At 29.8% G+C, this 26,017-nt stretch overlaps 2 protein-coding genes across 2 annotated transcripts; both read left to right on the forward strand.

Moving 5' to 3' along the window:
* Positions 1-3,310: 3,310 nt before the first annotated feature.
* Positions 3,311-9,705, forward strand: LOC123305202 (acyl-CoA Delta-9 desaturase-like). Its single transcript, XM_044886851.1, has 5 exons — positions 3,311-3,615; positions 5,582-5,712; positions 5,782-5,987; positions 7,893-8,078; positions 9,402-9,705. The coding sequence occupies exons 1-5, from the start codon at positions 3,432-3,434 to the stop codon at positions 9,703-9,705; spliced, it is 1,011 nt and encodes a 336-aa protein (XP_044742786.1). The 5' UTR covers positions 3,311-3,431.
* A 4,267-nt stretch (positions 9,706-13,972) lies between these two features.
* LOC123290684 (acyl-CoA desaturase-like) lies at positions 13,973-19,960 on the forward strand. The gene is made up of 5 exons (XM_044870945.1): positions 13,973-14,407; positions 15,316-15,446; positions 15,892-16,097; positions 17,664-17,849; positions 19,544-19,960. The coding sequence occupies exons 1-5, from the start codon at positions 14,170-14,172 to the stop codon at positions 19,845-19,847; spliced, it is 1,065 nt and encodes a 354-aa protein (XP_044726880.1). The 5' UTR covers positions 13,973-14,169; the 3' UTR covers positions 19,848-19,960.
* The last annotated feature ends 6,057 nt before the right edge of the window (positions 19,961-26,017 follow it).

Below are 26,017 nucleotides of genomic sequence, written 5' to 3' on the forward strand. Positions count from 1 at the left end.
TTCTCTTACAGAAATAGGTACTTCGTACCTAAATGTCGTTGAAATACGATGTACTTACCACGAAAATACGTTATTACTATTAACCCATTTACCACTTACAAGAAGAGGAAATAAACCTTGGTAATCAATAATCATCAACTAAGTAATTTCATTAGAATATTATGCGCGAGTGTCGTTGTAATAAGTATAAATACTCACTAATAAAAACAAAAAATTATCTGGAAATTTTAGAACAAGACATTTTTTGTTTTTGTGGAAAGGTAGAAAAAATATCTATCTATATAACGAAAATTATCGAAGAGAAAAGTAACATCATTTATATTTTACGAAAAGCAAATATATTCAAAACTAAAAATAAATCCTGATTACAAATCAAATCCAAACTCCAAATGTTATGATTGTTCTAAAGCCCTTTACATTAAAATTCTACACGTACCTACTATGGCCGTAAAAATGTAATTTTTGATAGTTTTTTTGTAATAAAGGTTTATTTTAAGTTATGAGTTAATTAATTTGTTCCTTGTAATGTAAAATATTTTGTAAAATAATAATTGACATTACTTCTCGCTTCGATAAATCACTATGCAACAAAGTAAATTTTTTTTATTTCACTGGGTTCACAGTATGTAATTATGTTTTGCCACCTTAAAACTATGTGAAATATCGAAATAAAATTGTTCTATCACATCAAGTATAATAGTGAAACGCATTTATTGATTTTACTTAAAATTACCTGCATAATTAATGACATAAATTGTTATTCTACTTTAAAAAAAACTTTTTTTCGAACGACGGACTTTTCTCTTATAGTCAGTAGTGGCAGTATCCCTCTGAAGGCTCCAAACAGCAGTCTGCAAGACAAGCAAAATAAAGTAAGATTATAATCTTACGTTACGAAAATTACCGTTATTTTTTTTTTTGGGACGTGATATATAAATTTGTTTTCTATTGTTTACTAAGCATACCTAATACAAATCAACACTCGGGATATCAGTGATTTTTTTGATGATGTTTTTGATGTTTGTTTTTGATAGTGAATTTCCGTTTCATAGATATTTTTTGAATTACAATTCTACGGAATAACGGCAGGCTTAATTTTACACCTTTTCCTAAATTTCTACAAAAAAATATCAGTTTCCGAAATTTTCCAAAAACTTGAATGTTTACAACTGATGATTCATACCTTGAATAACAATTCACAATGATATGTTTTTAAAAACCATTTTTTTAAATATTACGATGTAGGGGAAAGTGCTCTATAATAATCCCTCAAGATAAAATAATCCCTCGTTGTTTTAGGTGAACCATTAAAACCATCCAGTTTATTTATCGATAGATGGCTTCCACGTGATCAAATTAATCGTTCAAAAAATACTTGGCGATGGAGATGTTTAAACTATTTTGTGTTTCGTGGCAAAAATATTAATTTAACTGCTTATGATCGTTCTATGGTACCTACGACAAATTTCAACGTAAAATTTCCTCTTTTATGTTAGTTTTCGCCGTCTAGTTGTTTTACTCTTGACTTCTGTTGACTTTTAAAAATATTAAAACACATTTTGATTGGCGTATAATAAATTTTAAGATCAATTTTTATTACGATATTCAAATATGTCGTTACGGGTAAAATGATCTCCTTTATATACGTTAAAATGATCCCTATTTTTTGGATTTTTTTTCATACTAATCGTTGATGCAATGTAAAATAACAATTAATGTGAAATATTTGGTAATAATTGCAATGAAATCATTTTACCCATCCAATCTTACAAGGTCAGTAAAACGATCCCTTTTGATAAATATTGAATAGTTCTAAAAATTTGAAAAAATCAAAAGAAATTGGCATGCCAATATTACAATACTTGGATAAAGAAACCAAAAATATTTCGATATTATACACTCGAATAGTGTGGCTATAAATACATTTTTTTCTATTAGGGGAATCTTAATAGGACACATTCCCCTAAATAATATTGCCTTGTAGAATAATTTCCAACACAATCATGTCTTGTTTGAAAATTTAAATATTAAATGGAAAAGCTATTTTTAAATTAATTAATATGTGATAAATATTACAAGTACGTAACATTGTACTTCAAGGGGCTCACTTCAACATGTCATCTTCACATTTCATTTTAGAAAAACAATCTCATGGGAGGTAGGTATATAATTGAAATAAATTGCTCGTCGGAGTATGAACTTGCTGATACTCCGACGAAATAGTGCAGTTTTTTTTCGCAAAAGCGTTGATAATGTCATCGGTATCCAGATGCTTGGGAGAGCTAGCTCGAATAATCTTCTCTGTCCTATTGAGGAACGCAACCAAGATTTTACCCAGCAAAGTATAGAAAACTTCTACCTATTTCGCTATGATTTTTTTCGATTTTTGATATCTACATGATTCCCCCCAAAAATTATCAGATGGGGTTTTAGTATAAAATTAGGAACAAAAGACTAACTTTTTGAAACGATTCATTGTTATTTTTAAATTTTATTAAATCATTAGTCTATTTAGGTGATGGACATGCCCATCTTGCACCTATGGGTGAATCCGCTGCTGGAAAAATCTTCTTTACCCATGGTGCGAGAGGTGCGTTGCACCCGGGCACAGAGTCTTGAGTCCATACTATTCAATATAGACAAAAAAAAAAGCTAATTAAATTTACAAAAAAAAAAAAAGTGCTAGTAAAATTTTGTTTTCTTGTGGGGATCCAAATTAGAATAACACTTAAGTCTCCATTTTCTCAAAAACTATAAACGATTCAGTTCAAAATTTGTAGATAACTTTTTCAAATAGTCTATTGATTCCAATTTCATATTATACCCATCCTATAACATAAAGTTGTCAAAGTTCAAAGCATACATTCGAAAAAATGGAAAATCCTAGAAAAATTTTCGGGGGGAAATTTCGCCGTTTTATTTTACATGAATCTTTGCGTTAATTTCAGCAATTAACTCAACCAATTGTTTATTTTTACTTGTTCTAGTTTTATATATACTTTTAGAATAATTTAAATACATATTTTAATTTGTCTTTAATTAGAGTCTAAAATGTTTTCTTTTCTTTTTTCAGATTAAATATGTCTACAGTAAAAACATTGCTTGCTACTCCCACCCCAACGGAAAAACTACAAATTGAGTCATTAAATTTAAAGAATTTATCAACGATAAAGGATTATAGCAGTTCACATGTAAATTATATAGTCGATACCGATTTGAATAAAAATAACAGCCCTACACAAAAGGAAAATGGTTTTTTTCATAATAATGAAAATAACCTTTTTTATAAGAAGAATAAAATCAACGAACAAGAATCAAATAACAATAATATAAATAATAATAACAATAATAATAATATAAACTACAAGAAAACGCCATTATTACCAGAACAAAAAGCAAATGAAGACACAATAATTAAAAATACATCTTCAATGGAACATCAGACTCAAATTCATAATAAAAATGAATCATATTTTAAAAAATTATTTAATTTTAAAACTGAATTAATTTGGTTAAATATCGTCAGTATTATTGGATTTCATTTTTTTGCTGTGTATACACTATATCTTTATGATTGGTTAAACTTTCCAAATTCAGTGTACACGGTCTTGTGGGGTAAGAAATATTAATTAAATATTTTTTGAAAAAAAAAAAAAAAAAAATTGATGTGAAATAATGCTCTCACTTATTTTAAGTACGTAGGAGTAAATTAAAACGTCGTTGGTTAGGTTGAAGGGCGCATTAGGTTGAGCCGACACTCATCTGGAAGGACTGATGCCAATTGTTTCTCCTTTGTCAGGACACCACAACTATTTAGCTCGTCAACAATCTCGCTATGAGCATTTAACTCATGCTCGATTTAAAATATAAATAACTTTTATTTTCAAATGGTATATATGGTTGAAACTTTTTCTATCTTCGAATAATTTTATCTATTTTCGAATTTCTCAGATTTTTCGACCTATCTACAGTTTTTTACCACGAGAACAAAGGTGTAAAGCAAAAAATTATTAATTTCGGAAATTTTAGGACCTGTCCGTATACTTTCGTTAGTGTAGTAAAAGTAGTGTACTCAGTAAATTTCCAAAACTTGTGATTAATTAATTAGATTATTTCTCTGCTGTAGTATTTTCACTCCCAAACATCATCCAATAATCAAGCAAATCTCTCATCACGCGACTAAAGATTACCGAACGATTGACGCGAGTGATGACGTGTTAAATCAAATCCTCTGCTCTGGGAGCATTTTTTAAGAACTGGGTAAAATTTAAATATGTTTTACTTAAAGTCTTCCAACTGTAATTTGAAATAAAAATAAAGTTGTGCGTGTTTCTTTGAAAATGAAGACTTTCTCGAACTGCCATTATCCACGCGAATAGATAAGGCAAGCTTTTTTACATAAAACACACTATTTACTGGGTGTCTAGGTAGCGGTTCTTGAAAACCTGGAAAGTCCTTGATTTTTAAGTTTGTCCTGGAAAATCTGGAAATGATTTTTTTCGTATCCTTGAAAATGTATAAATTTGTACTTAAAAACGATTTTGTTGGATTTATAATCTTTTTATCTCCATTTAATAGAATTTTAAAGTATCGGAAGAAGAAATCCCTTCTATCCGATCATGTATCTGTTACTGAAAGTTAATAATTAATCAACTATAAATAGTCTTTTATATCGTCAAAAATGCGCCGAGCTAAATAAATGCAACAAATGTTTTTCTTTATACGTTTAAATTCAAAGTAAATTATTCTTACAGTGATACAGTGATATATTTTCGTTTTATTAAATTATTCTTTTTAATTAATATAGTGTCCTCAAAAAACAATATTTTCAGTCCTGGAAATCCTTTAAGTGTCCCCAAATTTCACTTTCCAAATTCGCACCCTGAATTATTTGTAAATGCTTAATGTTCTTCATAAACCCGCTTCTCTTGAGTACTACAAATTAGTAACAATTTCATTCGTAATAATTGTAGGGAAAACATCTACAAGTAGGTACTCTCCATGCAGTAAAGTGGCTTTAACGAATGTTGTAAATAGAGCAACGATTATCACAGATTTAAAAAAACGTAAGACATAACTAAATGTGGTCAGAGATAAGCAAATTTCAGTAGTTGGGAATGCCTGATTTTCTTATTTTCGTTCGTCTTCCGATTACGTCTTGTGATAGTCATAAGACGTTAAATATAAGACTGTCTGTACTCAGTCAATCTTCATAATGTGAGAGTTGATTTGCAAACTGTTCGTTTCAGTATAGTTTTAGAAATTTACTCATTAGTTACTGAAATAGTCTAGATAACGAACGGGTTATCGGCGATGACTTTTTTCTTATAATATTTCTACCCACGATCACCATTTAAAATAATTTAACTTGAATGCACCCTCTACGGCGTACAATTTCCTGTTGGGTAAATGCAGCTGCCTTTTCAGTATTTAGATTTACTAATGAAAGAAGTCCCGTAAACAAAGCAAATTTGATAGTTCTCGTGAAGTTTTGGTCAGATCAACAGAATTAGATTTTTCAATTGACTTTTAATGCATTTGACAACGCTTATGTTATATTAAATTTCTTTCTAAATTTTAGCTGTTGTTACTGGTGGTATAGCTGGATTTGGTGTAACAGCTGGAGCTCATCGATTGTGGTCACATAGATCGTACAAAGCAAAACTACCCTTAAGAATAATATTAATGCTGTGTTATGCTATGGCAGGCCAGGTACGGTTTTATTATACTTATTAAGTAACAAAAAATTATTTTTATTATAAATAAAATTTTATTTTTCAGAATCGGTTATACGATTGGGTACGTGATCATCGCGTTCATCATAAGTTTAGTGAAACTGATGCCGATCCTCATAATGCAAATCGTGGATTCTTTTTTGCACATGTTGGATGGTTAATGATGCGAAAACATCCGGATGTATTGCAGAAAGGAAGACTCATTGATATGTCTGATATTTTGGAAGATCCCGTTGTGCAGTTTTTTGAAAGGTGAATTTTTTCAATCTATATTTTTTGTAATCTGAGCAAAAACTAACATATGTTTTCATTGATTTCTTATGCAAGAACTATTGTTTTTTACCCTATAGAATTAGTCTGCATACGAAGGTTAAATCGCTTCTTTTAGGTATGATTAACAAAACTTGGATAATAAAGATAAATTTTTATGCTATCTGAATGAAGTATGTACATTCTTTGAACAAAAACACAAAATTATCATTCAAAAATTTTATTTGAGATCAATTGATTTATGATATTCATAAATTCTTTTGAGTTTAGCGTCTCTATAATTATATTTTACTAGATAACAGCTTTTATTTATTTTATATGGAATACCTAAGAAAGTACTATAACTATCAGTGCCGTGTCTGTGAGTCAAAATATCAACAACAAAAAAACCAGCGCAGGAGCTGCGTTAGTAAAGCGAATTCCCTCAGATATTAAAAAAATAACAAATATTTCTTAAAATCGAATATTGCTTTTTTAATTTTTCAAAAATTTTTATTTCGGATACTAAGCGTCTGGAGAACAAATTACAAGAGTACTTTTTTGCTTAAAACTGATCAAAAATAAAAATATTTGTTGTTGTTGAAAAAATATAAAATATTGTACTTTGCGCATCCCCGCACCCATTGTGTATCGGTCGATTTTTTTCTTTAACAAATTTGACCCCTCAAATACCACAATCCTTCTTGATACCAAATTTGTTTCAAATCGGACTTAAATTGCTATATATGCATGTGTATATATAAATATATAAATTTTAACGATGGTCTTTTTTGACATCTATAAGGTAGAATCAATGAACATTTGAAATCATCAGTACAAAAGCAATAGCTCCATTTCCTTCGGGAATTCGCTAAGATACTAACTGTGAATTCTATGATAATAGACTGTGATAAACCTTACTGAATAGTACATATTTCTTAAATAATTATTTTAATCGCATGCGTGGGATTATTCTCCTAAAACTTCCAAAGCTGTATCGGGAAAAGGCATGCTGAAACGAAACTGAGATTTTCTCGTTGCTTTATTGTATAAGGAGGAAAATCTGTGAAGTCAATATGCTAAAACTGAGGCCGCAAGCTAAAAATTTTCTACTTGAGAAACTGTCGCCAAAATATACTCCAATTTGAAATTACATCAACTATTGAAAATGCTATTTAGAGTTTGTGATATACCTAGCTTGGCTAACCGCTTAATCTGTTTATCCTTTTTCGAGTTTTTCGTTCTATAATCGTCTCGCTCTCCGCCGTTCATCAGATTGGACAGCTATCTACTAAGATCTGCTTAGACCTACTTAGGATAGTAAAACTTTATGCCAATTCTACTACCAATTTCCATTAAAAAGGTTTTTTATTTCCATATAAGTGAGTATACAACAAAAGTGTCCACTCAGCGTTTTTTTTTTTATAGCCACAGAATTGGCTTATTACGTTAAACTTTGTAGTTATCTCAAATTTCCAAACCATTTTGTTGTCATCGCTTCTGTCTAGTGGAGCTTTTTGGGAAATTTCTTATATAATCGGTCCAAACTCGTTACACGAGAGTTTTTGGGGTCGCTGAACACAAATATCGTGACAGAATTGGTCTCAGAGGTACCTGGTGCAACGGTATCCCTGTCGCTTCCTAAAATTTTCGAGAAATTTGTCATATAATCAGTCCAAACTCATTACTAGGTGGTTTTTTGGGATCGCTGAACACGAATATCCTGAAATTTTCTAACGCTCTAACGAATTGAATGCCGAAAATCGCATTCAATTCCGACTTACTGCTCAACTTTTCCGAACTTCCGATTCCTTCGTTTCTTTGTCTATGAGCTTAGATCTCTTTTGCTGGAACTTCTTAAATTTTTCTTTTTGTTCATTTGCTAAAAATTATTTGTTTATATTTCAGATATTTTTATTTTATCAAATTCACTATGTGCTTCATAATACCAAGTGCAATACCAATGTATTTTTGGAATGAAACATGGTTTTATGCAATTTGTTCACAATCTGTTATTCGCTATGTATCATCATTAAATTTTACATGGCTTGTTAACAGTGCTGCACATATTTGGGGTAATAAACCATATGACAGGTAAATATCATTTTTATAATTTTCACACCCATAAGGATAATAGTGTTTTATGAAAAAAGCAGTATAGAAAGTCTAACCTTTTAAAATAAAAATTTAAAAAATAATTCACAGATAAAATTTGTATTTTTTAAATATATAATGAATTTTTCAACTGAGTCTCATGAATCTACTGAAATGTTACTTCGCAAATCAATTATGTTTTAAAACAATTTAAGTAAGGAAGTCGACTTAAATTTATATAATAACGACTAGGAGAGAAGTTATAAATTCCATTCTTTGCGGACGCATGTAAATTTAATGCACTCAATAGAAAATTTGCTATTTGTTATTACATAAAAATAGCATATAATGGAAGAGCCAGGCCAAAAAAAATTCGTTGAATTTACTAAAGCTGGTCACTCGAGGTTTGGTTATAGTAGTTGTGTACACATACATACTGTAGCCAGTCAAGCGAACGAAAGAAAACGGATCAGATATATGCTATCGAAAGTTTTAAATTGTGCTAAAATGCATTTAATGAAGCTGAAAATTGTATACAAATTGTATAATTTATATAAATAACAGTTGAATGATTGTCAGTGAGTTAGGTGTTAGAACAGGGCTGATCAGTCAGCCCTTATTTGTGAATAACAAATAAATAAGATTCATTTACGATTTCCGTGGTATTCAAATGAATTTATTAAAGCTGAAAATTGCTATACAGAAATATACAAGCTGTATAACAATACAACGGAAATCATAAATGTACCTTATTTACTTATTATTCATAAATGAGGGCTGGCTGACCAGCCCTGTTCTAACATTTTACTGATTGACTGTCATAAGTGTTATTTATATGCAATATACAAGCATAATGTATTTATTGCTCATAAATAAGCGCTGACTGACCAGCCCTGTTCTAACACCTAACTGACTGACAATCATAAATGTTATTTATATGCCATCTGTTATACAATCTGTATAACAATTTCCAGCTTTAATAAATTCATTTTAGAACCACGTAAAACTTAACGGTTTCAATAGCATATATCTGACTCTGTTCTATCGTCGCGTTCGCTTGACTGACCGCAGTATGTGTGTGTACACAACTACTATAACCAATCCTCAAATTATTAGCTTTAGTAAATTCAACGAATTTTTTTTGCCTGGCTCTTAATCCAATATGGGACAAAAGTAATTTTTCCGCATGAATAATAAAAATAATATTGCTTTATGGAAAAATTCAACTTTTTATTTAAAATTAAATATAAAATACGATTATTGAGAATAAATAAACTTTTGTTACATAAATATTGAATTTTAACGTTTACATATTTTTTATAGACGTATTGGCCCAGTCGAAAATATGAGCGTTGCTCTTGTTGCAATGGGTGAAGGTTGGCATAATTATCATCATGTATTTCCATGGGATTATAAAGCAGCTGAATTGGGTAATTATCGTGTAAATATCACTACATTTTGGTTGGATTTATTTGCAAAGATTGGTTGGGCTTATGATTTAAAAGCTCCATCCAAGGAATTAATTCAAAAAGTTATTGAAAAATCTGGTGATGGTACACATTCCGTTTTTGGTGAAAAAGAAATTTCTGAAAATGAAGACAAATGGAGAAAACAAAAGCAAAATTAGTTATTTTCCATTTTTTTAATTATTTTATATAATTTAATTATTTTATATATTTTTAACTATTTTTCGTAATTGTATTATTTAACCATTTACAGAATTCGTTCTATTTCAATTATATTATTTTTTGTATTATAAATGATATTTATGTTTGTGTAAAATAAATAATAAAAATGGCTTCATTACGAGTATGAATACAGCGAATTAAAAATGTTATAAATCTTCAAGTTCTAAAATCTTGAGTACTCCTCTTTGTTCCATGTATCCCGTATCCAGTCAAATACACAAGGGCATTAATATAAATTTAAAAATGTTCGTAACCCCATAAAATAAAGGAAAATTGGAATTGTTTAGATGGGAGTACCAGTTGACTAAAAACTGAAACTACTCTAATCATCTTAGGGTTTAACCTCGGAATCTGATGGAATAAGCTGAATCTTTGTACAAACCTTTATTTTGATGGTACAAATGTTATCTAGAAAGTCAGATATGGTCACATGTGCGTGTTCTTTGAAATTCAAGGTCAAAGGTAGCAGAAATAGAGAACATAGTGGATTTTGTATTGAATATGTAATTAATTAAAAAAAACCGTATAATAGAGTGGAATTCACGATGTACCCGGTCTATTATACGGTTATTTAACTTTATCTAATCCTGTACTAAAGTATGTTAAGCTGAGTTCGCCATCTTCTACGCCTTCTATTTCAAAAACGGTTCAACGTACAAAAAAAGTTTCAGACAAAATTTTTAGATTATTAATTTTACCCTCTACAACTTTTATACTAAATACGATTAAAGTCAAATGAAACGAGATATTATCAAAAAACTTATGCATGTGACCTTTGACCTTGAATATCTAAGGACGCGTACACCATATGTTACTTTTTACACGACATTTGTACTATCAAAATGAAGGTTTGACTAAGATCATCGGGCTAAACACTTTAAATCATATCTTAAAAACTTGGTTATGATTTTGTTCAAAAAGAACTTAAGTAATTGCTATACTAATTGATAAATGAGAACAATCTGCATAGTGGCATGTTGAAAACTTAACAAAACAACTTAAGCTCAATTTTGCGTGCACGGATAAAATCGTATATGACCTAACTACTTATATTCACCATATATGTTTTGCCACCAGAAGCTAAACAGGAGCCTAAACAGGAGCAGAAACTTTACACTATGGTGTAAAGTGTCGCGAGCGTGATGTCATTTGTTTTAAGTTTCATTTTCAATTTGAGTTCATAAGTAGTTTCCAAAGTCAATATCTCCAATTTTTTATATTTTTCAGTTTAGTATAAATTCCTCACTTTTTTCTTGACGAAACTCGCTTTTTATATGGAAAGGCTAAAAAGTGGAAAAAGCAGATATAAAAGTACAGCGTCCATAGAATTTTATCGGCGGAATGTTGAAAAGTAGTAGCATTAATTTTTAATGACAATATTTTATAAACAATTAATTTTTTCTATATTTCTGGGTTTGCTAGCTATTTGTGAATTTAAATACAGTCGAACCTGGATAAGCGAGAGTTCAAGGGAGCACAATCTCATTTTCGCTTAAAGAGGTTTCTCACAAGCCCGAGTTTCTCGATAATGCAGGTAAATGGGTAGCGTTTCTCTCTTATAGAGGTAAGCAGCAATAACAAGCCACAGCAAGTACGTATGTAGTAAATTGTAGCTATAGTTCCTCCTAAATAATATTAATAAATAAAGCTTGAGTGTCGCTTATAGAGATATAGATAAGTAGCAGTCTCACTTACGGAGGTCCATGAGGGAAAACGACTCTCTCTTACAGAGGTTTCTGTTTCTCGCTAATACAGGTTTTGGGAGCTTAAAATGACGGGTCCTGGCTATTACTCTCACTTATAGAGTTTTCTCACTTATCCATTTCTCACTTACCCAGGTTTGACTGCATTTTCTTCTAGAGTACCTTATAGTAATAATTGAAATAATAATAAATAGGATTTCTTCACTAATTTGTCAACAAAGTTAATTCTTTAATAAGACCATTTTAGTTTTATGATCTAACATAATTCCTTTGTGTTCATAATTAGTTGGGATTATTTTATGTGATATTCCTAGTAGAACCATAAATACCAACAGTCTTGAAATCATTAGCGTACAATAAATAATTTTTATTTTTTATCCGTTGAAATGCGCATAGATGCTTAGTTAGAGAGTTAAATACAATTAAACATTACAGGATTTAAGCTCTAAAAAGCGCAATTTAAACCACATTTGGAGTTTGTACTTTAATCTAAACAAACTTATTAGCTATTATCTCAGATTTTCACAAACCCCAATTATTAGTTAATACAATAACATTTTTATCTGGTGGATTAAATCTTCATTATCATTCTTGTCAATTTGTTATCAAATTATACTCGTGTTCACGAATAAAAAACAGTAGTGATATATTTAAACTTGTTTTTTATATTATTGCTTTTTATATTATTATAAAAATAATTATATTAATATATAGTACAGTAAAAAATGTTGCAAAAATCGGCTAATCAAAAAAAAAATGAAACAAACCGCCCGCATTTTGCTAAAACTTCATGGAATGTGTTTCTTAGTTGTCAAATATCATTAAAAAGGCATGAGTTAGTGATGCAAATGTTTCTATTTGTTAATAAAAAATACATTTTTAATTCTTCGCTTCGGTCTTTGACTTGGCTTTTGGCTTGACTGAGACCTTCGGCAGTGGAGCTCGAGTACAGCTCTAATAAATACCTTTTAACAATACCTGAATTATAATAAATAATACCCTCAATACTATCAAAAATACATAGTACATAGTAAGTTGTAATAATAATGTTATTTTATTAATAAATAATACTTACTTTTAATACTTTTTGGATACCATAGGGCTATTTAAAATATTTTGAGCAATGTTTTTTTTGAACAAGATGTTATTCAATCGTTAGAGACACAACCAGCATGGCAAAATGCTACTATTAATTATTTTTCTCTATTACTCCCTGATATGACCACATGATAAGATTTACAAAAATGAGCGTAATAAACAAACAATTTTTGCAAACTTTAAATTTGGATTGCACGTGATAGGGATAAAAAGTGCATTTTCCTCTAATTTTTCAAAAAGGTTACATATTTAAATAATTAAGTGAAAAAACCGTATAATAGACAGGGTCAATCGTGAATCCCAGTCAATTAAGCGGTTCTTTTCCTTAATTATTCATTAAATACTACTTAATAATTATTTAATACCTTATACTTATAAATAGTGTATAATTTATAAATTTGAATAATTTTATCTTCTACTAATTTTATGGTAAATGTTAAAACGTTTGAAGGCAAAAGAAACGAGATATTCACAAAAAACTGATTTTCGCTACCTTTGACCTTGAATATCTAAGGATGCTCACGCGTGACCATGTGAGACAAGATTTGTACTATCAAAATAAAGGTTTGTACAAAAATTCAGCTTATTGCGTTAGATTCCGAGGTTGACCACTTATTTTGAATAAGATCGGGTCATATTAAGTATTTACAATATAGATACTACGCAAAATTTTCTTGTTTAAGATTAATTTACTTTTATATAGTTAGTTTATTCCCAAACTAAAGTGCAAAGCTTATGTTGTTGAAATAACTGATATATCACCGTTGACGTTTGCATTCGAATACAAGGAATACCTTTTATGAGCTTTTAGCTTCAAAAATTTACATTCCAGTAACTGAAATCTACTCAGAATTCATTAATATTGAAATTTTCTACAAAATGGTTTCCGAAGAACTGGCAAAGTATTGACATTAAAGGAGAAGCCGAAAACCCGTATTTGTAATTTCATTTAAAATTTCTAAGTAAATAATTTTATTTACTTTATAATTCTGTTAGTTTAGAAGCCAATGATTTTTATCAAAGTCCATTTTGAAGCTTTTTTTTACGGTCATAGCGAAACTGTAAATTTTCTCATTTGTTTAATGATGTTACGTGAGTAACTACTTCAAATTTTTGTAAAGTTTTAATAGAATTTTTATATGAATAAATGAGTCACATGATTAAATTGATATGTAGAGATAATAATACTTATATCTCGAGTATCCACTTTTGCCAAGTCAAAAAACCTTCGATATTTGCATTTTTAAGAACTTTATAATCATTACACGAGTAAAATTACAATTAATTACATTAATTTTCAAATACACGAGTTTTTATTTAAAGTTATTTTTAAAATTAAATTGTAATGCAAAACAATGTCTTTATAAACAAATTTATAATTAATCTACGCCTATGTTTTTTATTATTCTAAACTAAGTTTACGATAATTGGGTTTTAGACGCTTTTAAATGGATAATAATTAATAAATTTTGACTAAATTCTGTGTTAATTACCGTATAAATTAAAGGGTGCCAGCAATACACTATTTACTTCGGAAAGTAAACGGTCGAAGAATTCATTCAAAATACATCGAATCGGAGAACTATTTTTAAAACAAAAGTTATGACTGAAACAAAGTTAGTAGAAAAAAGAGTTTGCGAAAATAATACGAAAAGTATTGTAAAAAATGAGACGAATCTTAAAAATTATAAACATGGAAAATTTTTATGGTTTGAATTTGAAACAGAATTAAAATGGTATAATATTACATTGTTATCAATATTCCACATATTATTTCTTTATGGAGTTTTAACATATTCATATGGATTAAATTGGCGTACTTTGTGCGCAGTTATTTGGTGTAAGTTAAAAATTCTTCTAATTCTGAGGAGTAACATCTACACTTGGCTGTCAATATATGTTTAACGATGGTTGCATAAGCCCAGATTTTACTCTTTCATTGGTTGTTTTTCTTCTGATAAGCTGAGTTTCTTTCTATCTTAGGTCCTATAGTCTTAAATTGTTTTGAGCGCGCTGAATTTTTTTGTTGCCTATGAATAATTTTTCACGTGATTATGAGCGCTTGACACGTACTTAATTATTTTTTAATATCATACTCGATTATATAAATCTATCTCACGATTTTAATGGATTACGGGAACAGCTATCACAACAACATAAACTGAAACATTATATTTAATACTGGATGAGAACAGATACAAAAGAAACTTTTATTGCATTTTTAAAGACCTATCTAACGAAATCTCATATAATGGAATACGGAAATAAAATTTTCCATCTGCTAAATTTATGAATCTTCTTCTTGAATTCTTTATTATTGTTCACTTGGTCCGGGGTATTTTTGAATAGTTCTTTAAAAATAAAAGCTTTACAGTGACTTTTCTGTAATCAGGCGAATATTACGTTTATAATTGCTTGTGCTTGACTGTTCATTTCTTAAACCCGAGTTTTTATGTTTAGAAACAATGGATTTTTATATGCATTTTATCATATTCTCCCGAATTTCCGTATGGCCAGAAAGTACCTTCCGTCCCTGAAGGTACTTTAGCCATTTAATCAATTCGGTCCCCAATTTAACGTATCAATCTTGACATAAAATTGTGAGAAATCAATGTAGTACATATCAGACCAAATCGCACAGAGCTCGTTCTCGCCTCATTTTTAACATTCAACCCAGTTACCCAGTTCAACTTTATTTCGTTCCCACAATTAAAATAATAGAAAATAAACAAAAATTATTGTTTTAAGTTTTTGGTTATGGACTTTTTGGAGGATTTGGTGTTACTGGTGGTGCACATCGATATTGGACTCATAGATCATATAAAGCAAATTTGATATGGCGCTATATTTTAATGTGCTGTTTTGCAGCATCGGGACAGGTATTGTTAAAAAATATTTATATTTAAGCAGAATACGCAATGTTTAAAACAAAACGAAAACCGGCTATATGACCGAGTGAGCAAATCGCAATCACCTTTATCCGTGTGACTAGTTAGAGTAAGTAAATTGATCACACTGTCATCAGTTGGACAAGAACGAAGTAACATCCCGCACATCATAAATTTAATTGTAGTTGAAATAAATAAATATTAAAAATAATGATGTGGGTGGCTTGGAGATGGCATCTGTTATACACTTTTATGTCTGAAGAATGGAGGTTAAACCCCATTATTATTACTATTATTATTTATGAAAACTAAAATAATGTTTCATCAAACTGTACCTTCATCCATTGATATTTCGTGCGCAAGGCCTGATGAAAATAGATATTTGAATGAGAAAAACAACGAACTTTTAATAATACAGACATAAAACTGTTTTTAGAATACTTTGTACGATTGGGTCCGTGATCATCGTGTACATCATAAATATAGTGAAACACCTGCTGATCCACATGATGCAACACGTGGATTCTTTTTTGCTCATTGTGGTTGGTTAATGATGAAGAAACGACCAGAAGTAATTGAAAAAGGTCGAGAAGTTGATTTGAGTGACGTATTGGAATGTCCAGTGGCTCAATTTCATCAAAGGTAAAGGTAACGACATACAAGTATATTTAATTATATTCAACCGAATATTTTGAGCAATTAAAGTTCAAATCAAAGTTCTAGCGTCAAACTTGACCGAGATATACCAATTTTAAAGGGTGGATTTTTGTTCATTTAATAAAATGGAAAAGGACTCATCTTGTAAACCATTAGGGATAGAAAAAAAGTTTAAAAGTTGTTTCTTATAAAAAAACAAACAACTTTTGTTTAAAACATTTTTTCGTAAATATCACTGTTTACCCGTGAGGGCGCTAATCAGGACAAAACTTTGGTGTCCATTTTCTCTAAAGCTATAAAAGATAGAGAGTTTAAAATCTGCAGATACCTTCAACTAGTGGTCTTGTCCTCAATATTCTCGGAAAAAGAATGAAAAAACGAAAAAATATTCTTGGAAATACTTTTTGAAATTTTGAAATTTTCGAAAGTATTTTCTAGACGCGCTCACGAGTAAACAGTGATATTTACGTAAAAATGTTTTAGACAAAAGTTTTTTATTCATTTATAAGGAATAACTTCTAAACTTAAACTTCTGTTCTATCTCTAACGATTTACAAGTTAAATCCTTTTTCATTTGAATGAATGAGCAAAAAATGCACCATTTTAAAATTGACATATCTCAGTCAATTTTGAAGCTAGAAAATCGAAAAAAAAACAAAAATTTGCACAGTTACTTAAGCTAGAACTTTTACATGAACTTTTTTTATTTGATTGATAGTTTGTTTTTAATTTGTGAAAAATTGATTTTTTTATTTTTTACCCCTAAAAAAGGGGGTTAGGCGCCTCCTGAGAGCAACTGTGGCAAATTTCAAAGAAGCAACACTTTTTTCCTTTAAGATATTGTACCAATGCTAGAAAAAATTTCTAAAATTTATATATTTGACATTTTTGACTATGTTTCAAAAATGTGTTTCATTTTATAAAGATAGAAAAACATATAGAGAAAGAGGGACATGCAAGTTTTACTCTCGAACAGCTACGTTAGTTTTCTCTTGCGGAAAATAAAGATTTATGGTTACTCTATAAAATGCTGGAACATCAGCCAGGCAACCGGGGCCGAAGGTTTGAGCGGAGAGCCAAACATGTAATAAATTTTTTTTTTTTGCAACGAACAGGTACGTTGCTGTTGTTTTGTCAGAATGTTAACGGAGGTGTTAAAAACAGTATGCCAAACCTTCAGCCACGTAACCGGGGACCGTAAGTCTGGGTGGAGAGCCAAACATGATTGTACATTTTTTTTACATGTTTGGCTTTCCACTCAAACTTTAATGGCCACGGAATACCTGGCTGATGTTTTGGCAAACTGTTTTTAACGTGTCTGTTAATATTCTGAAAAAACATCAGCCACGTACCTGTTCGCTGAAAAACATATTTTTTTGCATGTTTGTTTTTCTAGTTTCCCCGGTCGCCTGACAAATGTTTCGGCATTTGTTAGAGTAACCTTAAATCTTTATTTTCCGCAACAGAAAACTCGCGTACCTGTTCAAAAGTAAAACTTGCATGTCCCTCTTAGGCTAATTTTGATTTTAAGCAAATCTTATTTTTTCATAGACATTTCACCCTACTACGATACATATTTTCATATATTATACCAGTCATTGTTCCCAAATTTGTCTGGAATGATACATGGCATGATGCAATATTTTTTGGAGGTTTTGCTCGAATGGTTTTCGGACTAAATGCTGCTTGGCTTGTTAACAGTGCTGCACATATATGGGGAAATCGTCCATATGATAGGTAAGGATGCACGTCAATTGATTACAAATGCATATATTTCTTCAGAAAATACCTATCTATTCTTGAAAGTTAAGCGCCCTTATACTATTCATCAATTTACTATCACGTTACTAAATTTAGCTATCGCATTGATAGACTAAGCAGCTAGCCGATGTTTTAGTGCTAAATTGATTTCTTCTGACTGCATGCGATTACAAGACAAATGATTTTGTTTTGTTATTGATTTATTTAATGATGTGAATAAAATTATACCTTCAAAGTGGGCACTCTACTAAACCTCATAAAAAGTGGCTTTACTCAGTACATTATCCTAAAGTGTCAGAAAAATTGATGGATCAGAAGAAACTTACTTTTAAATAATATTGAAAACCGCATCGAACAATTCAATAACAATATTGTACCCAGATTCTTAGATTAGAGCAATTTCTCGAAATTTTACGAGTTGAGATGCTTTTGGTAAAGCTTGCGAAAAACGGCCAATTGAAGGTTAGGTAAGGTTAGGTTATATTGGCTGTCCACGAAGGACACACTTAGGCTATAGCCTATAGAGCTCATTATGATACCATATATGTGTTTAACCACCTTTCCGCTGATAATTTCATTTATCAGCTCCTCAATTTCAGAGGCTGAGTGCACCTCCTTCATGCATATAAAATGCACTACACCAGCCCATCACAACTATTAATTAATATGAATTTTGTTGCGACGGCGAGAATCGAACCCGCTGAGCTATAATAGGACCATTTGAAGAAATTATTAAAATTTAAATAAAAAATACTTTTTAATATACCATGATTTCAAAACAGACTAAAAAGTATAAATTAAAGGAGTGCTCTTTTTGCAATCTTATTGCGATATCTCATTTTTTAACATTATAGTTTACATTATAATTACAATATTTTTTAATCCGTTTTGAAAATGTGGTACTTCTCCATTAAAAAGTATTTTTCTTCAAATTTTAATTTCTAATTTTTAATAATATTAATAGGGTTTAATCTCCATCCCTCAGACATACACATCTAAAACAAAAGCCACCCACACCATTATTTTTAATCTTTATTTATTTAATCTACATCCGAATGCATACAATTAAACTAACGATGTGGGTAGAGGCCCAAAAAGACATGCATGAATGCAAAAAAATAAAAACGTGATAAAATAAACAAATTTTTTTATCTCGTAATCGAGTATAGTCAGGAGTACCTAAACTACTCCAGCACCAAAAAGTCACTCATAGACTTACGCTTTAAGTATCTGAAGTCGAAATATTAAAATTTCTATATTGTAAACACAACTTATTAGCAGCAAAATAAAGAACCTACCGGCTTTATATTTTGATCGATTTTCAAACATTTGGTTTACTAAGTTCATATGCAGTTAAAACTATGACTTTCAATAACCGACGAACATATTTTTGGTAATATCGGAATTTCAGCTTTTCAATTACTGATTGCGAAAAGCCTCTCTATGGTTTTCGAACATCAGGGCTTTGACAGTCGTAAGGACTTTTTACCTGTCGTAAATATTTATAAAATATTTAAATTAAACTTAACTAAAGGCACTCTTTAGTTGTCCCACATAACTACGCCAATAGTTTGAAAAATATTTAATTTTACTCATGTATACATTAGTGTAACTTAAATTAGTTTTCTTGAATACGATTTACTTCTAATATGTATTACTTTATTGTTTAGACGCATAAATCCAAGGGAGAACCTGTTTGTATCAATATTGGATATGGGAGAAGGTTGGCATAATTACCACCACACATTCCCTTGGGATTATAAAGCAGCTGAATTTGGTTTTTATCCATATAATTGGACAACATTTTGGATTGATTTGGCTTCAAAATTAGGCTGGGTCACAAATCGGAAAAAAGCATCACAAAAAATTATTAATAACACCATACAAAAATATGGTGATGGATCACACATAGAACACCATTATATGCTTGAAGTTGCCGAAGAAGAGGATAAATGGAGAGATAAAACTGAATAAATCAAATATAATTATTTTGGATAATTTTATTAATAGGAAATAATTAACTTTTTGTAAAATTCTATTTAGTTGAAATGTAACGAAGAAGATACATATAATTTTTTTAATATTTATTTTCAAATTTTGTTTATTTGATAGCGACTTATTTTAGTTACTGTTAAAAAAAGATATACTTACAGTATGACCCACGAGACTATATTTAGTTATCTAAACAATTAATAAAGATATAGAAATTAAAAAAAAATAGTAAGAAAGTATGAGTATTTTTTTTAAATTTAGAAAAAATTTTCTATTTAGTAGGTTCTTTTCTAATTTTTAATTTTTTATTTAAAAGGCCTTATTAAACCATCGGTATAAGTTCAAGAAAAAGGTTTTTAAATTTCAAATATTTTTATAAGTTTTAACTTTTTGTAGCTTATTTTCTTTCAATACAACAAAATATACAAACTATGAGGAAAAAATATTTTGATTCCCTTCCCTGATGCATTGTTTATTTAGGTGGACCTTAAATGTTGCAGATATCTTATGTAAAATAGTTTTATTTATTATTAATTTAATTGCATACTAAATGCTGCAAATATAAACAAATTACTTTTAGCCATGAAGTTTGAAATTCATATCATTAAAATTTGACTCTGTAATGTAATGAATGCAACCCTCTTAGTACTAGAGCTATAACCCAAATTTTACGATAATTTTGTTTCATACGTACTTACTTGAATCTCTAAGTACAGTTTCAAAAATTGGGCGATCAGTGCCATCAAAATAGAGGCAGATTAAAAACTTTTGCGCCCTTAGGTAGTTTTAAAAATTAGCGCCCCCAGTAATAAAAATCAAATAAAGAATTTTCAATTATTTTGTTTCAAATTCCTTATTTTTTAGGAACTGTAAAATCGCGTTGGTCGGGGCAGTTCTTCGACTCGAACTATCGTTGTTAAATAAGAACGTAGATGGAGTTCAAATTGATCAAATTGCTTAAAAAAGAAAATTTACTGCAAAAATTGCTGTACAATTATCACCTCGTTTGTAGTTCAATCAAAAGTCTGTCTATAATTACTAGATGTACTGTCATTATGAATGTTTCCAGTTAAATAATGAAGAAGTAATATCTTCGGCAGATTTACCTTCTGTGACCTTTCCCCTCCATATCTTCTTTGCGCGCTTTTCACGTTCTTTGACTATTGAGAGTTTCAAGGCTTGCTGTTAATTTTTATTTAAATTTTGCCTTGCTGCAGAAAGTATATAAATTAGATTACTGCCGTACAGTTTCAAAAAAATTCCTTACGGTAATCAACTATCAAACAAAATTGGGAAGAAATATTGGAAGTTATCTATTAGAATAAGATTTGTACTTGGTTTACAGCGGTCTCCAACCTTTTTCGATCAAGGCCCCTTTGATTATTTTGTTCTTAACAGAAACTATAATAAGCTCTTCATGTTGTTGGAGGTATTACATTTCTTCTGAAACGTCTCCACATTAGTGCTAAAAAGGTTATGAGTCGGTTTTTGAACATTTTTAGATTCGTATTGTTAATATTCTGGGAGGGGGGGTGTCTACCAGCACTTGTAGATGAATTTTAAGGTTTTCTTGTATTTTTCGCTTTGGGTATATTGGCCATAATTAAAAATACTTTTAAATCATTAAAAATAAAGTAATACAGGATCTTGCCACGAACCGTTTCTAAAACGAACTCTCACGGATCAAAGCATTGGAACTGGCTTATAGAAGAACTGGAAAATTTAAAACTTAATTTAAACTATTAAACCACTTAAGTTTAATGACTCAGCAACTTAACTATAGTATTAGGTTAAATGAAATTTTGCATAAATTTAATAATAATTATTAATTTGCATATTTACCCGCATATGTGGTTAAAAATATTATAATTATTGTTATTGTACTCAGATATAATTATTAAAAATGAAAACTCAATCAAGCAATTTTTTTTCCTTGTTACCAATCAATTACAATAATTTTCTATGTAAATAATTTTAATTAAGTATTAAAAATAGTGTTATTAATTTGGTTAATTATGTATAGCTATTTCATTAAAAACACAGAAAATAATTATAAAGATTTTTATGCAATATGTATCTAATGTAATATAACATTCTTTAGAATATTTATTTTTATAGGTAGCTGAAAAAATAAAAATTTGAGAATCCATGCTGGAAATACCAGCATGAAAGCACTTTTCAACAGATTTGGCCAGTTTTTTTAGTCTCAGAATAGCATATGGCCCGAAGTTTTGGTCGTTTAGATCGAGAGGTTATTAGTAACAAGCTTTGCGATTTCAAGGATCAAATAATGTAAAACTGACTGTCTTGCCAGCTTTTTTTTGCAATATAAAGAAATTCTCTCGACAGAATTGAAAAAAAAAATTAGGATAGTGGAAAGGAATGTTTTCTAGCACCACGTCGTTTTGTTTTTGAGATATTAATTTTGCGTAATTGTCAAATTAGAGAACTGTGGCATTAATTAATTATCACGTGTTCCAAACGGTAAAAATTTCTGAAATCTTGGGATTAAATAGTAAGCCCTGTTCTTAGTCTGTGAAAAATTCGTTAAATTCTGTCGAAAAGTGGGTTTTACCATAGTTTTAGCATAGGAACTGGAAATAATTTTTAACATCAAAACTAAGCACAAAGTATGAAAGAATATTATAAAATATTGTTGAGCCTCAGCATTTTAACACACTTTTATTAGCTTGAAATGTATGTATGTATGAATGTAATTGACTCTTTCAACGTGATTTTTTCCAAATTGTAGTCGTCTTATTGGCTCGAAAATTTGCACTTTTATCAATGATCGATTATTAATAATTTAATAATTTTATTCTAATACACTGCCTAACATCCCCAGGATAATATTTATAATACTTTACTAATATTATCTTAAAATATTAATACCATTAATAATCGTGAAATAGTGTAGTGGCGATGATGTCCGCTCCTCATGCGAAAGGTCGTGAGGTTAAAAGTCATCCAAGCAAAATATTATTTTTATTATAATTGGTTACCCAAAAACTACACAATAATCGATCACGAAATCTCACGGTTAGTGAGGTAACCTCATCCACTTAAGCTCAGCATGGAAGTGAAAATAATTTAATATGCATTCCATTACTCTAATTACAAAAGGGCGTTTGTCATAATTTCAAGCTCACTTTAAATTGATAACTAAAGAAGTAATAACTAAAAATTTCTTAAAACTTCTTCATACCACCGAAGTATTTAGCATTGGTACATGAAGTATTTTTAATAAGATATCTAACTTGTAAAGAATATAAACTTAACCTTTCATACTTCGACCTAGCTTTTGGCCTTCAACCGGACTTATTTTTCAATTGGAGAGTTGACACGCCCAAAGCCACATCCTTGGCACTAAGTCAAATTACATACCGCATGATTTATTCAAAAATTCATTTTAGAATGTAATAATATGTAATTACTCTCCAGGATTTTGATTAAAGTTCAAAGATTATTTTAGAATTTTTGAAAATTTAATTCTGTAGCATTGTTTTTCAACTATTAAAATGACCTTTTTGATGTTTTTCTAAAGAATAAATTGTTAACATCTTGGAAACGCAGAACTTTACATGAAAATCACAGACGTAAAATGACAGGTTGGGATGTGGTGTGGAAAACAAAATTAATTTCTCTTTAAAGTACATTATTTTTACTTTTATTTAATTTAACACAAGGGATAAAAGGCTTACAAAGTTTCTTATAAAGAATAATTATATGAATTGATATTGGAGATTGAATTACTATTGAATTCATACAAATAATATTGTCCATTTTATGATATCCTTTTAACATGTGCTAAGCGCTTGTTCATTTTCTTTTTAAAATATACTTTCAAAATTCCGATTTTTTTCCTGACGAATGCAGTCGTATGTAATACACGGTAAAAATTTTTTTGTAGATATCACTATGTCAATATCGATGTGAACGCCATACTGATTTAACCATTGACGGATTAGTAATATTAGCAATAGTTATGGCGGACGATTCAATGCAGTATGGGCGTCAGGCCCATACTGATTGGCGATATTCACAATACTTCTGGTGGATCTATTTAATACTGGAATATTACTTATGCAAAAATAGATACTATAGTATCTATCTCTATACTATACCACCATTGTAGTAAACGCCATACATTTTTTGGCAGTATATGTCAACGTAAGATTGTAATTTCCAAAAACCACTTGAACTCACGGTTCCCTTATACCTGTTATCGAAAATGAGCACATTGCGTTATGTTAAGTTAGTCTGGGTTGAGTTATCACGGGTTAGGGTGATTTTATGCCCGTTTTGGAAGATAAATTTACAATTTTAATCGTTACTTTACAATCTGGCGGAAATTATCATCCTACTTTGTTATATGAAGCCATGACCCAATTTCCCAGATTGGCTGATTCTCAATTTAAAAATTACTCTTTGGATCTAGAACAGTCAATAAAATTATTAGCTCGCTATCTCACGTTTTCAAGCTTTTGTGATACACAAATCAATTGTAGAAAAGAGAGATTAAACACAAAACAATTGGCTGAGTTAATTATTAAAATACCATGTATAAACAGTGTTGATAACGCAATCGTTTGTTTTTTGACGACATGTATCTAAGTAAAGAAAGATATAAACTTTTAGATAGCCACACATTCATAACTGATATTTCCATATAATATATAGTATAAAATTTGCATCTTATTTGTTCCCTCGTGGGTAAACAGTGATGTTTACAAAAAAATGTTTCAAACAAAAGTTGTGTTTTTTTTTTATGAAAAACATTTTTTACATTTAAACTTTTATTCTATCTCTAATGGTACGAGATAGGTCCTACGGACCCAAGACCCATTTGCCCTATGTTGTTCATTTACGAACTCGACTTCACTTTGTACGTCCTGAGCACGCTGTATAAATATCAACTTGATATATTTTTTCGTTTTTAAGTTATCGTGATGACAGGCGGGCAGACGACAGACAGACAGACAACTGGAAATGGACTAATTAGGTGATTTTATGAACACCTGTACCAAAATTTTGTTCGTAGCATCAATATTTTTAAGCGTTACAAACTTTTGACTAAACTTAGTATACCTTGATATATTTCTTATTCATGGTATAAAAAGTGCTGTTAATTTTTCAACGAGTTTCCGCATCGTTAATTATAATCAGTTGAAAGAAACATTTAACTGCCATTTAAAACATGACCTATATACATGCTTAGTAATAAATTATTTATTTTTCTTTATAAAAATCATTATCAATGCCATAATCTGTATAAATTCATAAAAAAAAACCGAGTTCAAACCAATAAAATTAAAAAATTGTATAATAATTACATGTTTTACCTAGAATCAAATAATTTTAACAAAAATTTTTCAACACACAAAAAAAGTACTGTATTTATTATATTTTTGTGTGTTTTTGATGAATGTATGCGTAGTAGTATACCGGCATTTTTCAGTGTGCACATGGTCTGATATATATTTGTATTTGGTGGGGATTGAATTGGAAGATCACGCCACTATGAAAATGACAATACATTCGTTGTTGCGGATTCGTTCATGTAGTGGGGATCGCGTGATACAACAGCCGACTCATAAAAACTTGTGATGTTAATGGAACAGTGGTGTATTGAGTCTTGTATTCAATATGAAATGATTACGTGTACATTTATTGTATAAAATTTGCTTATCTCTAATTACTCTCACTTTTTTTTATTCTTGAATTTTTTGTGTTGTGTTAATTTAATTATTTATTACTTTTAATCATTATCAAATTTGAACTTTGCCTTATTGGAATATACTTTTTGTAGTAGTGTTTCAAATCATTTTGTATCAATTTTCAAATTAAAGAATTATGTAAATGATATAGGTATATGTTTATGCGATTAATTTAACAAAATTGATATGTTAACTTGGAAATACAAAGACTATTATGACTTCTTATAGTATATGATGTAATTCTGAAAATAGGTGACCTTCCTGTACTTGAAGGGACTATTGGAAACTGAAAAACGGAACGGGATATAAGTATTTTTTTTTTCAGAATTCTCTACTCAGAGTTAATATTATGGTCATAACCAAACGGATTATTTGAATGTAAGCCGCCTTTGCTTCACACAATATTTTGAGTTTTTCTTTACATACTCTAGACAG

Source organism: Chrysoperla carnea, chromosome 1, assembly GCF_905475395.1.
Source record: "Chrysoperla carnea chromosome 1, inChrCarn1.1, whole genome shotgun sequence".
NCBI lineage: Eukaryota > Metazoa > Arthropoda > Insecta > Neuroptera > Chrysopidae > Chrysoperla > Chrysoperla carnea.